At 41.2% G+C, this 14,863-nt stretch overlaps 1 protein-coding gene across 7 annotated transcripts in view; it reads right to left on the reverse strand.

Annotated features, from left to right (window-relative positions):
- The window catches only part of BAZ1A (bromodomain adjacent to zinc finger domain 1A), a 115,994-nt gene that overhangs the window by 38,675 nt on the left and 62,456 nt on the right, over positions 1 to 14,863 (reverse strand). For 5 of the 7 annotated variants that reach the window (XM_073349002.1, XM_073349004.1, XM_073349001.1 and 2 more), the window contains exons 9-14: positions 12,683 to 12,849; positions 10,753 to 10,848; positions 7,849 to 7,987; positions 7,272 to 7,418; positions 2,413 to 2,508; positions 2,050 to 2,274 (exon numbers count right to left, since the gene is read on the reverse strand). In XM_073349002.1, the coding sequence (XP_073205103.1) occupies positions 2,050 to 2,274; positions 2,413 to 2,508; positions 7,272 to 7,418; positions 7,849 to 7,987; positions 10,753 to 10,848; positions 12,683 to 12,849 (870 nt within the window). The remainder of the gene's footprint in view (positions 1 to 2,049; positions 2,275 to 2,412; positions 2,509 to 7,271; positions 7,419 to 7,848; positions 7,988 to 10,752; positions 10,849 to 12,682; positions 12,850 to 14,863) is intronic. The other 2 variants (XM_073349005.1, XM_073349008.1) reach the window with 1 other exon arrangement.

Consider the following 14,863-nt stretch of genomic DNA (forward strand, 5'->3'; position numbering starts at 1 on the left):
CACCACTACCATACCTTAAATTAAGGTCTCATTTGAAACGTTTGACACACCTGGAAAATGATTTATTAATCAGGATGCAATTTAAATCTTAAATATTATGTATCTTGTACCAGACAAAAGGAAATAGCAATTTAAAAAAAATAAAATCAAGTGTGAGGATACCAACTTAAAGCTAATATGTGCAGTGACAACTTCCAAACTAAACATAATTCATTCATTCACCTTCTGACCAAAAGCATATGTGGCAATATCTGGCAAGAACATTACCCAGACAGGACTTCTGTGACTTTCTCCTAGGAGAAAGTCACAGGTTACACCAATGACAAAGCACTAATCTGAACGTAGCAGACATGCACTACACATGGTGGTGGCACTAAACAAACAGGGACATCTGACCAGTTAGGTGATCTGTAAAGCAGAATTATTTTTAATCTTTTTTTTCCTGTGTAATTGAGTTTGTAAAACAACACATAAGATAGCTGCAAAAATATGCCATCTCGTGATTAACATTTAAAAACTCTTATTTTAGGTTCTGCTGTATTTATCTTAAAATACACATTCTGTTTTACTAATTTGAATTGGATCCAACCATTAAACCTGGGGATTGGGGGGGGAAAATTCTGGCTCACACTTTCAAAGGGAACCTTGCCTCTGTCCTCTCAGGGACACATACAAACTGCATGTATGCTTCTCTTGTTGCTGGGTATAAGCACAGAAAGGGCTGTGGCCATTATGCCTAAGAACCATCTCAGAAAGTATATTGTGGGCACAGAACAGACAGGGCAACCTAAAAGTAGCAGGTTATATCACAGTGATCGACTTAGCTTTCTAGTTTCGCTCTGTGGATCAATGAAGAGGATTCATTGGATGAGCTCACTCTTGGGATGTCTACACAACAAGCCATGTGGGTTCAGGACCTACTATCTTTCAGGCCAAATGTATAGATTTTATGTACACTGAGACAAGTTCAAGATACTGTATATCCATCTTTATCTATTCCCTTAGCTTGAAATCTGGAAAATGCCACTGTCCAAAGGATCAAAGGTTCTCCTGGCTATCAAATCTGCAGATAATCAGTTTGAAGGACTCTAGTTATTCAGCAACTGTATTCTTTTTATTTCTCTCCTCCACAAAGCCATGCCCTTAAGGCAGTCTCCCAAAGAATGCCATATGTTACAGAAGATGGAGCAACTGGTTTTGAAACACATATAAGCTGACCCAGCCAAACACACTTACACTTGCATCCAAGTAAGAGCACTAATGCACACAGGATGTGTGAAACAAGAGGCAACTGACATTGTACAAACAGAAATTTCTTGAAATAGACACTTCTGTGTGTCAACATAACTGCCAACTGAGAAAAGCAGTAGAGAAGGCAAAGCTCCAATTTATTTCAGTGGAAAACAACAAGTTCTGAAACTTTATCATGTACCCTATTACTTAGGTGGGAATTTCTGGGTTCCTTATTCATATAAATCACCTGGGATAGAAAATCATAAACAGGAGTGCAAAAAGCAGGAAAAAGGGAATCTGTGTGTCCAATATCTTGAGGCATTTTAGAAACAAAAGTAGCTTTAAAAATTGCTTATGGCCAGTTAAGTTTGAATACCTAGTAGTATAGCTAAAGTAAGTAAAAATATTCACAGGAGCATACTGCCCTTGAGATAATTTCTGGACTGACAATCCTGGAGGTGGAGGTCCTCTACTTAACTACAGAAGCAGCAGCAACAGCGTAAGCTGTCCAGCCACTGCCCCACCTGAACTCTGACCTGAACGGAATGCCTCTAGGAATGAAAGGGTAATTTTATTTCCACACCCATGCAATAATTGACCTCTCACAGTGAGACCACCAATAAGGGTTCCAATTGGGGTGATAGTTTTTTGACAGGGATACCTGTCTCCCCAAAAACTGAAGTGAAACTGCCAATTTGTTTTACACAGGACAAACGGTTGTTAAATAACTTTTGGTCACTGGGCTACATTTGAAATTGGCCACCTAGAGAATGGCTTTGAATCATCTTAAACAGGACATTCATTTTGTTTTATTACCTGGTGACAAGTCATATACTGAAGTACTTGAGAGTTTCTTCAACAGACCAGGATTACTCAATCTCAGCTCCATGCAAGCATCATCTGTAGCATCAAAACCTCCTCGTTTTTGGTAACGATATTTTGCATTTGCTGATGTTACATCAGCGCCTGATGCTAAGATGTGAAGTCTGAGAATCTCAGAAAGAGTGCAGCTGTCGAGATCCAAATTTTTCAAATTGCAGCCTATAGTTAATAACAGTGAGAAGTTATTTTGCATTGAGACCAATATATACAAAGCAACGTAAAATGTGCTTTTTAAAAAAAAAAATACAGAGCAAGATAAAACAGATAAATGAAACAAAAAATGAAACCCACACATACCCTGATGTAACTGGGGCCATGCAGCTGCCAAAGTTGCAACTGCAAACAGTGCAGATTTTGTGGGGTCTGCATCTTCATCCAAAGCCTCTGTTAAATCTTTAAGGAAATAAACACTTTATTCTAGTGCAAATTAAAACTTGGATTTTGGGGGAAGAAAGAAAAGGCCTTTTAAAATAGTGCAAAGACAAAGAAAATGGCTTGACATTCACAGAAACTTCAAGGTATTCAAGACTTAGGCTATGTCTACACTACCATGGTAAGTCGACCTAAGTTATGCAACTCCAGGTACGTGAATAATGTAGCTGGAGTTGATGTAGCTTAGATCGACTTACCTTACTGTTCTCGTTCTGGGTGAAGTACCAGGGTCGACCAGAGAGTGCTCTGCCGTTGATTTAGCAGGTCTTCACTAGACCTGCTAAATTGACCCCTGGTGCATCAATCACTGAAGCATCGATCTGGCAGTAGTGTAGACATAGCTTCAGTTCAACAAACAAGTTAAAATATATGTTGCCTAATGTCCACCTTAGCAGTATGTACACTAAGGACATGCAACATTCACTAAAAGCCGTTCTCACAATGCAGAAGCGACTAAAGTTGCTAAAGCACCGACACTGAGCAAACATGCACGCTGGAGACAGAGGGAAAGGAATGGAATACCAGGAAATACACTTGAAAGAGAAAAAAAATGCACAAATCAAACTATCCTATCCTGCACGTTCCGACAATTTAATCATTATTTCCTTATTACCATTTTGTTTTTTTATGAAGAACTATTCAAAAAAAATGTAACACTTCAGATGCTTGCATCCATCACATTTTTTTTTAAATCTGACTTTTATATAGAAGTTTACACATTCCACACAAATATGATCAGAGTGGTAATCCAATAAAAGCAAGCCAGATGTAAACAAACACTGCACAACAGCAGCAAAAGCAGCTCATCCATGGGGAGGCAAGCTGAATTCCCTCTTCTTAAACAAAGTTTCCTTGGCACTTACAGGTAGTTCTCCAGAGGGTTGACAGAGCTCGGTCAGCCTTGCACACTAGTTCAACAACTTTACCCTATTCAGGTCCAAGTCATTATGAAGTGTTACGGTCACCAAGTTAACAGGCAAAGGAGCTATAGGTCCAAACTGAACAAGACTGCGTAAATAGTGGGTTTACAACTATTAAATAATAACATTCTTGCATCATGATTAATGCTGTCTGAAAGCTTTTATCCAGATATTACAAAGTAGACATCTATCACTTTTCCACATCCACATCTCTTACATAAAACTCCAATTCTGGGGGAAAAAAAAAACAAAACTTTTCTTGGGTGTTTTCTCTTGAAGTGTTGCCTGCTTTTCAAATCTAGCATGTTTTAAAAAGTGGAACAAACTGCTCACTGCTACAAACCTGCTTGGCTAGTGTGACAGAGGAGAAGCTGTACAAGAACGTCTAATTCTTCTATGAAAGAGAGACAAGTTGTCTGAACAAGAGCAGCAAGAAATGAAAGTCCAGAAGCTCCAAATGAAAGTTGTAGTAAAAAGTAGTACTATCTGCAGTCCCACAAGGGACGGCCAATTAGAAGAAAAATGGTGTTTTTGCAATAGCCAGCCCTGCAAACTAACTGCAATCTGAAAGTCAAGTTGGATTCTTTCTATTTCACACATCGTCAACAATAATTTAGTTAACTATTCTGCTGATGTAGGAGACCACAAAATCCAGCTCACTTGCTCTTAGCTGTGTTGGCTCTGCATTGCTACCTGGAGTTAAAAATGTAGTTTATTCAGTTACACAATTAGTTTGTTTTATTAAAACAGCATCCAAATGTGCTAGATGCTGTACTAACACCTAGGAGACGAGCCCTGAGACTATAAATACACAGCGCTGTTACTTAAGACAATACCATTTTTAATATACGGTCACCTTGCAGATGAGGACCACATTTTAAAGGACTAAACTGTGACTGACAGTTGCATGGGTGTGCAAGGGTCATAAGACTCTCAGAGTCTTCCTGTTTGTCTTACATCTGTCACATGGGGCCAGGCACACTCACAGTCATAGTTCTTGAGATCAGGTGAGAACAAAGTAGAACAAGTGCCTAAAGCAGGGGCGGGAAAACTTTTTGGCCTGAGGGCCACATCAGGTTTCCAAAATTGTATGAAGGGCCGGTTAGGGGAGGCTGGCTCTCCCGTAAACAGCCAGGCGTGCCCCGGCCCCCTGCCACCCCATCCAACGCCCCCCTCATTCCTGACTGCCTCCCCCGGGACCCTTGCCCCATCCAACCCTTCTGTTCCCCACCCTCTGACCGCCCCAACCCCTATCCACATCCCTGACCCGACCACACCCCCGAACTCCCCTGCCCCCTTACCGTGCCACCCAGAGCACCAGGTCAGGCTGCAGCTCTGCATCTGCACTGCCAAGCCACCCAGAGCGATGCACCAGCAGCACGCTGAGGCTGCGGGGGAGGGGGAACAGCAGGGAGGGGCTGGGGACTAGCCTCCCGGGCCAGGAGCTCAGGGGCCTGGCAGGAGGGTCCCACGGGCCGGATGTGGCCCACGGCCGTAGTTTGCCCACCTCTGGCCAATAGCCAACTCTGGGGAAGCAGGGTGAAGTAGGGCCATGGCTTCCTGTCCCCACTAGTCAGCAAGTTTGGCAGGCCAAAGGGGGTATACACACTGAACCCTGCCTCATGAGCAGGGCAATAGCTGCTCTCCTCCTCTACACTAAGAAGCTCTGGGGAGGCACAGTGCCTTCTGGGGCAGTGCTCCTCTGGAACCTCTCATTTCAGTAGCTAGTGCCCTTATAGGTGATTTCCTGATCCCAGTATCTTCTATGAACACACACTCCTGGAAGCTAACAAACCAGAGGGATTTCTCCGTTAGAATGAGGCATTACATTACAGCATAATAAATGCTTAAGTTTATTGTTTTAAAATCGTACACCAAGTACTGATTTTGTCAATAAAAAAAACTTATAGGACCAAAGATGATACAGGAAGATTTTCTTACCTGTAATGCAGGTTTCTGCAATTTGGCATTTGACAATCTGGATCATTGGGATTCTTTCTGTTACAGCAGAAGGAATCTTATTGGCATAGGCGCCAACTCTGTGGGTGCTCTGGGGCTGGAGCACCCACAGGAGAAAAAAAAAAAATATGGTGGCTGCTAAGCCCCCCATCAACACCTCTCCCTCCCCTCAGCTGATCACCACCTCCCCCTCCCTCCCAGTCCCTACCCCCTGCCACGGATCAGCTGTTTCCCAGCATGGGGGGAGGGGGTGGGGGGGGGAAGGGAAAGAAAAAAAAGAGGAGAGAGGGTGCAGCGTGCTCCAGGGAGGAACTGGGCAGGGTAGGGGCGGAGCCTTGGGGGAAGGGAGGGGAAGCACCCCCTGGCAGATTAGAAAAACCTCAGAAAAACCTCCACTAAAAGTTAAAGAGAAAAAAAAACGGTTTCTGATCGGGTCGGGGGGGGGACGCTGCAGAGGGAAAGAGTCCTAAAAATTAAAAGCAATGATTCCCACTGGTAAAGTCACAGCTATCCAAAAGTGCTTTGTCAAAATTTAATCCCTAAATTTCACCCTATTCTAAAATTGTGGGTTTGGTTTTGTTTTTTCCTTTAGGAGGGGGAAGGGGAGGGGGAGGGAGAGGGAGAGAGCGCAATACCACATGTAGGTCAATATCCAGTAATAAAACACATCAACAATTGAAAGGAAAATGTGTCAAGTTTGTAATTACTGTGACCTGAACTATTCCCTGATTGTAATTATGCTTTCTCTGCTAAGAACTCTACTTCTTAGAGACCAGAAGTTATTTTGTCTTTCAAGACAGCTTTAAATTTTCTTCATTTGCTCCCCCATTTTAAAATAATTGGGATATGGTCATAACACAGCATTAGCAAATATTAAAGGGACACGGTCAGTTTATGTACAATTCTACTTCTTTCCAATCCGCATCAAAACACAGTGTTAATTTAAACCTCTGTGGTAGAAAAAGATTAAATCAGTCTGATTAGATTTTAAACATTCTCATGCCTGGCCAGATTCTGCAAGCCCTCCCTGTGACTTCAGGAGTGTTCTGTGGGCAGAGAGCATTCCAGGAACAGGCTCATAGTGTTCCCAAACCAGACATACAGCATTGTTCCAGTGCAGGAAAACTCAAAACTGAAACTATTAGAGATAAAGACCTGTATATAGGACTCGTTGACAGCTTAAAATAAGAACTTCCTTTTGATGTTAGCAGTTGCAAGATAATTTTTTAAATGGCCACTGCATGCCTCTCGAAAGATTGCTGCTGCAATCTAAGAGTTGAGCCCAGAGGCACAAGTACCTAAATCATTCTATGAAGTGTCCTCCTAATATAAGGAAATGGTGGCCACTGGACATCCAGGAGTGTGCATGCATAATTAGTACTTACTTTCTTTGAAAGCGAGTACTGAATTTCCAGTTAGAGAATATTATTTGGCTCTCTAATTTTGGAGCGGGGGGGTGGGGGGAAGAAATCAGGCTTGAGTCAAGAACAACTTGCAACTACAGATGAAGGCTCAGGAGAATGTCTATTCTCCTGACCCGCAGGAGAAATATCTAGCATTGCTGAAGGAGCCAGAAAAGAAGGAGACAGAGGGAAACCTTGAAGTTTTCAAAACATATGCAAACTGCTAAATGCCTAGTGTGCTTTGTTGGGTATAACAATGTGAAAAGCTTGCTTTTTAAAGACACCCCCCACCCCCCAACTGCAAACAAAAACAAAAAACCACTTTTATATCTAGCCATACATAATAAAACAAACAATGCTAATATAACCAAGTATATGCAGTTTAGTTTTAAAGTTAATTACATAGGAATTTCAGTTTTTATTAGTAAAGTTAAGGTCTGACCTTTGGTCTCAGCATCAGCTATTTGATCTTTGGCCACTTCCTCTTCCTCTTCAGCCATTGCCTGGAAAATGGCAGTCAGGAAGAAAAAGAGCAATTCACATAGTGGGCCTTCGCTATCATTTCCTGCAAGAGCTTCTTCTAACACTTCTGCGAATAAAATTTAAGAGGTGTCACTTTTGACACAGTGCTGTAAGAGCAAATATGAAGTGAAGAATTAAAAACATTCTTCCATAGGTAATAGTCAAGTAGGTGTACAACAAGTTATTGCATTAGAGGAAAAAATATTTTTAGGGGTTGCTTGAGAAAGTGTTGACAAACAATGCCCATTTAAACACATTAATATAAAAGTGTAAGTAATAAATTCAAGAAAATATTTGTAAAACAGCAGACTAAACCCTACTATATTAGAAGTCATGTAAATTTCAGAGCTCCAACCACAAGCTGATTGAGAAAGCTACACTGGAGAGTGGTACAAGAGTTTATTTTAATGTAAACAAATTCTGAAACTTTCATAAATGCACACGAGACATATGGGAGTACAATGTAAATTAAAGCACATCACCAAATGATAACTTGCCTAGACTAACTCCTTCTGGAAACTCATCTTGAAGATCAAAAAGTTCCCCAAATGCATGAAGGAATTCTAAGACCATCAGAGCATCACCAAAGATCTCAGGTGGCAGTCTCGTCTTCACTGGAGTCGGAACTGGAAGTTCCTGCAATACAAAGGAAACAACCCAATATTTCATTGGATTTCAGCAGAATACACAAGTACTTAACAGACACACAATAGTGTGCAATCAAACTTGCAATTGCATATAGTTCAAAGGTAAATCCTTAAATGTATAATTTAGCTAACCTAATGAATCTGAGTGTATTTTAGTCTCTTGTTCTAAACTAAGGTGTGGATCAGAGCTAGTTATTCCAAGAACTCCAATTGCCAGTTTCTCCCCTTCAAATCATTTCCTTCTCAAAGGTTTTAAAGAATCTCAATCTGCAGAATTGTCCATGCCAGCAAAATAAAATAAAATAAAAAAGTGCTCTCAGAATATTCAGTAAGGCTTTACAAAAAATATGACCAATTCCAAATCAGGATGGCCAGGGCCAGTCTAATGAATTAGCAGAAGAAAAATGCTGTTTCCCCCCTTTTTAAAGTAGTTTATGTTTAACAGTACTGTATTTGCTTTTTTTGGGGAGGGGGGGGAGGGTGGAGAAGAGGAGCGTGGTTGACTGGTCAATTCGTAACTCTGAGGTTCTACTGCAATTGCTTTGTCAATATGGCTGGAGGTGTTTTAGATTGGTTGTATCTCTTTATGTGGTCAAGATCAAGCCAATCTTTTACAATGATCACATTTGACAACAGCTCAGACTTTTGATTTATGGTTTTAAGTAGAGACATTTGCAAAAATATAAAAGATATTTTTTCTAGGTAGGTGGTCAGGGTCAAAAATTAATAAAGAATGGCCCCTCTCCAGGATGCTGGGAGTCCAGAAACAAAGATCAGAAAAATGATGGTTATGTTCATGCTTAAAGTAGTAAAAGCCATTCACAGATAGCTAAGAGATAGTCAGCATTTTATCTGTTCTATGCCAAAGAAAATACACAGCAGCCAAGCAGACCTGGGACCCAACCTGTAAGCCTGAGTTCACAAGTATTTCTGATGCAGACCACTATCTTTTCTCTAAGATAAAAGTCTTGATGTGGTAGAATGTGACTAGAGACACCACTGACAGATCTGTTAATCCCTATTTAACCATGACCTGGTCATCTTTTACCTCAGCTAAGCAACTCCTGTTCTCTTTCTCCCCACATCTCATTTTGCCTTTTCAAGTATATGCAAAAAACACTACTGATCAGATCAGCAAGAGGAAGTTATCACACCATTCTCCTCCGACTTCCTCCCTTTCATAATCAGCTCAACATTTTTCATTCTCACCTTCAGATCCCTGCACAACTCCATACCTTGGTGCATTCTCAGCTTTCATTTCCACTATACCCCTCTCCTTCTATGTTTATACACTTCATTCACATCCTTACTTAACAAACTTTTCTATCTTCCTCCCCCCATGTTTGTAGCCTCTTTCTTGCTTTTGCCTGTATTTGGGACATTCTTTTTTCATTCAGCCCTCCTGCCCCATATCAAGATTAAGCATTATAAAGAAAGTGCATGTAAAGATCAATCACTCACTCAGACTAAGTCTTCTGGTAATCTGATGTACTGTGTATTTTTATTTGTACTGTCTCTAATTTAGAATGTTAGTTCCTTGGGGTAGGAACTCTATTTTTCATACATCATCCAATTTAGTGAGCACCAACACTATGCAACAGATCACCACAAATATCTCAACCAAAAAGGTCTATTAAAAAAAAAAAAAAAAAAGAGTGCTGCTCCTCCTTTTCCACCTTCAAAAAGGAAGCACAAAATAGAATGGGAGAAAAAACACAAAGGCAGCCTAAAAGAAGTTGGGTGGTTGGAACCATGAGTCAAATAAGTTGTACTTCCTCCTGGACTTTGGTGGAGAATGTTCTCCGCTGGAACCATGACCCAGAAACACACGATACAAAGAGCCAGAAGCAACTCTGGGTCAAATTTTAACGGAGCACTGCAACTCACATTAGCTGCATATGTGTTAATTCTCTAAGGATAATTTTAGAAGTGCCTCTCAGAGCTTTTTCTGTAGTTGCCAGTTGTTTATCGAAGCCCTGCTATTGGACTGTTCACAACCCAAAGGCCTACAGTTAAATTAAACTCTTGTGAAAGGTGCATGAATTTAGTACGAGGATAGATTTCAGACTTAAGCAAAGGTCTTATTTTCCCAAGCAGAGCAGTGCCTCAAACATCCCAATGTTTGAACAATCTCAGCAGATAGGTCTAGTAAGGATCCACTCAGTCACTCTGTTCTATAAACTCTATTAAGCAGTTGTTCATTTCAAACTGAAGAGAGTCATCATGCATAATCCAGAGACCTGTAATAAGTGGTAGGCAAGAAAACCACAACATCAAAAAGCACTCATAAGACTGGGAATGGATAAATCTAAAGTATCTTGAACACAAGAAGTTCACTTTAACAGCTTAGCACCTTTCTTTGGTAAATTGTTAAAAATGGCAAGAACGCCTACCAAACTGTTGTACCCAGTCTACACAAAATGGCCAGACAAGTTTCTCAAGATTCAATTTTCAGAAAAGCAGAAGTGGCTGGGAGAGTTGTTCCAAAAAGGTTAGCGCACTAGCCTTTTGCATCTGAAGACCTGATTCAAATCTTTACGTTTAAAAAAAAAAAAAAAATTCAGGCCTCCAACCTCATGTATTCATATTACAGAGTCAAACAGTTAGGCACAATTAACAGCTTCTGTTTAAGAAGCTTAGTATTTCAACAGACAAGCTGCTTCAGATCAGGACTGGGGTGCATTAGCAGAGCTGCATAGAGAAATTTGCAAAGCACAAGCATGCACTACCCCAAAAGTTACCCAGCACTTATACCTTAAGGTCATCACATTCCATGTCTTCTCTAGGTTTACTCCACTGTTTTAGGTATTCCAGATACTTTCTTTTTTCTTCACGTAATTTCTCTCTTTCCTGAAATTGAAACCTTCAGAATTAGATATGAAACCAGTTGTATTTTATTACTATACTCTGCTACAGCATAAAAACCTGTAATTGTATTCCAATGAAACTGAGCAAAATAATTACTTGGATAATGGAGTAGAGAGCATGCTTATAAAAATCTGTAGACGACACCAAGCTGGGAGGGATTACAAGCACTTTGAAGGACAGGTTTAAAATTCATAATGACCGTGACAAATTGGAGAACTGATCTGAATTCAACAAGATGAAATTCAATAAAGACAAGTGCAAATCACTACACTTAGGAAGGAAAAAAAAAATCAAATGCACTCCTACAAAATGAGGAATAATTGGCTAGGTGGTAGTATTGCTGAAGAGGATTGGGGGGAGGGGGGGCAGGGGTTAATAGCGAACCACAAACTGAATACAAGTCATCCATGTGAGGTTGCTGGGGGGGGAGGGGGGGAGAAGGCTAATATAATTCTGGGGTGTAGTAACAGGAGTGTTGTATGTAAGAAACAGGAGGTAATTGTCCTGCTCTACTCAGCACTGGTGAGGCCCCAGCTAGAGTACTGCATCCAATTCTGGGCACTACAATTTAGGAAGGATGGACAAATTAGAAAAAAAAAAAAAAAAAAAAAGAGTTCAGAGGAGAGAAACAAAAATGATAAAAGGTTTAGAAAGCCTGACCTATGAGAAAAGGTTGGGAGGAAAAAAAACACCTGGGCATATTTACTCTTGAGAAAAGAAGACTACGGGGTGATAGTCTATTTTTCCCCTAATATCTAACCTAAATCTCCCTTCCTGCAGATTAAGCCCATTACTTCTTGTTTTGCCTTCAGTGGATATGGAGAACAATTGATCATGGTCCTCTTTATTACTGCACTTAACATTTTGGAAGACTATCTATAAGGGTAGTTAAGCTCTAGAATAAGCTCCTAAGGAAGGTTATGGAGTCCACATCATTGGAAACATTTAAAAACAAGTTGGAAAAACACCTGTCAGGGATGTTCTAGGAGGTTTACTTGGTCCTGCCACAGTGCAGGAGGCTGGACTTGACTTCTTGAGGTCCCTTCCAGCCCTACCTAGATATGATTCTAAATATTTTTGGTAGAACAATAAAGACAGAAACAAGTATGTTTTCATTCTGTACGATAAAGTTACTAAGTGTGCTGTGATATTAACAAATATAACTTTTCACAGTAAGCCCCAGGACCCATTAAGCCCTGGATGGGAGTTCGGGGGCCGAAGGGGGAGGCAGCATTATTTTTGTTATGGAGTCTGCCAAAAAACCCTACAAATATAAATTACAATGATTTGGATGTGAATCTGTGCATATTTATTTAATTGTTTTTCCCTAAAGTTAATTAAGTATTTTAGGGGGGAAAAAAAAAAGTGTCAGTGCAGCCATCAATGAGAGTTGGTGGCCGCACTCTGAAGCCACCAAAAAATTTGTTGCGAGAACCCCTGCTCTAGTCCATGATGATGCTACCCAGGTTGTTGGCTGATAGTAGCCTTACAGGGCCTCTTACCCACATCAGGCTTGCAAAGTCCATCCACCCCCAAACATGTATTTGGAAAAGTGGCTAGCCACTACCTTGAGGTGGGCTCCCCTTGCTACTGAAGCTCACTGGTATGCCCTAGCCACCTCTCCTCCTGGAGAAACTCCCCTCCTGCCCAGCTGTGAGCTTCACCTTTTTCCATGCCTCCCTTCTCCAGACAGAGCATGTTCTGCAGGTACGTGTAATTGGCACTGCCCCAGTGCATGAAATGTTCATTAACCTTTCTATCCGTGGGATGAGGGTTCATCCCATCATCAGACATACATGTAATGAAATTGCATTACCTTTTCTTTTTCTATCTTGAGTCTCTCTTTCTCTTCTTTCTTCTTCATCCTTTCTTCTTCCACAATCTTTTTCAGCTCCTCTCTCTTTTTCTCCTTATCTTCTCTCTCTTTTTTCTTGGCTTCTATAGCATGTGCCTTCTCTCTCTTTAATTTAGCTTTTTCAAAAGCTGTGCAGAAAAAAAGGATATCAATCTAAACTATTTTACTTTTACAAAAAGTTAAATTGATATAACTGCTTTAAATAGGTAGACTGATAACTACCAAGTGAAAAGATTTTAATTGTTGTGATGATTAAATTGTTTCTATGCCAACCAGTAAGAATATAAGGCAGAAGCTCAAGTGTTTCAAACATCAGAATCTTAGAACTTCGCTTTGCAATATTTCTATCTCTGGCTGACAAGAACTCCATCTTTTCTGCTAGTCCTAGTTGATAAAAATTTGGATTGGGAGTAGAGCAAATACACAAGGAGGACATATTAGGTTAAATGCTTTGATTACAGCAACACAAGTGATAATACATGACTGGGGAAAGAAAGTGTGTCACGTTAAGGGGTATTATAGTCAATGGAGTTATCACTTGCTTAAGCACCAAGGACTGACTTAGAAGTGGAGATTAAAGAACAAAATGACAGGAGTCATTATTTCTATAGCAAGCAGGGACTGAAAACTGAAAAATAACCTTTTTAAAAGTCTATAGTTTTTCCTATCTAATTTTGATCATCCACTAGCAGGTTTCTACATTTAGCTGGTTTCATAGAGTACATATTGCCAGTTGGCTCTCATTTGGAAATCCAGAGCAATATTGCTTATGCCCTTATTGTCTTACTTGTACTGAAAAGACTGAATTTCCAACACAATTCTTTTTTTAACTTTTAATTCTTCATTAACAATTGCTTAGTACAGAAGTGGGCAAACTCCGGCCCATGGGCCACATCCGGCCCATGGGCCCCTCCTGCCTGGCTCCTGAGCTCCTGACCTGGGAGGCTAGCTCCCAGCCCCTCCCTCACCATCTCCCCTCCCCTGCAGCCTCAGTGCAATGATCTGGGTGGCCAGCCAGCGCAGCTGCAGAGCCACGGCCTGACCCAGTGCTCTGGGCAGTGCAGCTGTAGCGTCGCCAGCCACTGGTGCTCCAGGCAGTGTGGTAAGGGGGCAGGGAGTAGGGGAGGGGAGTTGGATAGAGGGCAGGGGAGTTTGGGGGTGTGATCAGGAGTCGGGGATATGGATAGGGGTCGGGCGGTCAGGAGGCAGGGAACAGGGGGGTTGGACGGGTCAGGGATTCCATAGGGGCAGTCAAAAATGAGGCTGGGGGATTGGATGGCGCAGCAGGGGGCAGGTGCAGGGCCACGCCTGGCTGTTTGGGGACAAAGTGTCCCCTAACCGGCCCTCCATACAATTTTGGAAACCTGATGTGGCCCTCAAGCCAAAAAAGTTTGCCCGTCCCCAGCTTGGTATAAAGGAGATACTAAGCATTATAGATGTCAATATTTCATCAGGGAAGTTGTAACTGCTGACAAGTAAATCAGCTTATTATTGGTATTTATCCAAGAGTTCTGAAGGAACTCAAATGTGAAATTGCAGAACTACTAACTGTAGTCTGTTAACTATCATTTAAATCAGCTTCTGTACCAGATGACCGGAGGATAGCTAACGTGATGCCAATTTTTAAAAAGGGCTGCAGAGGTGATCCCAGCAACTACAGGCCTGTAAGCCTGACTCAGTACCGGGCAAACTGGTTGAAACTATAATAAAGAAAAATATTGTCAGACATATAGATGAACATAATTTGTTGAGGAAGAGTCAACATGGTTTTAGTAAAGGGAAATCATGCTTCACCAATCCACTAGAATTCGTTGAGGGGGTCAACAAGCACATGGACCAAGGGGATCCAGTGAATATAGTGTACTTAGATTTTCAGAAAGCCTTTGACAAGGTCCCTCACCAAAGGCTCTTACGCAAAATAAGCTGCCATGGGATAAGAGGGAAGATGGATTGGTGACGGGTTAAAAGATAGGAAACAAAGGGTAGGTATAAATGGTCAGTTTTCAGAACGGAGAGAGGTAAACAGTGGTGTCCCCCCAGGGGTCTGTTCTGGGACCAGTCTTATTCATAAGTGATCTGGAAAAAGGGGTAAACAGTGAGGTGGCAAAATTTGCAGATGATACAAAACTACTGAAGATAGTT

The sequence above is a fragment of the Lepidochelys kempii genome, chromosome 6 (genome assembly GCF_965140265.1).
Source record: "Lepidochelys kempii isolate rLepKem1 chromosome 6, rLepKem1.hap2, whole genome shotgun sequence".
NCBI lineage: Eukaryota > Metazoa > Chordata > Testudines > Cheloniidae > Lepidochelys > Lepidochelys kempii.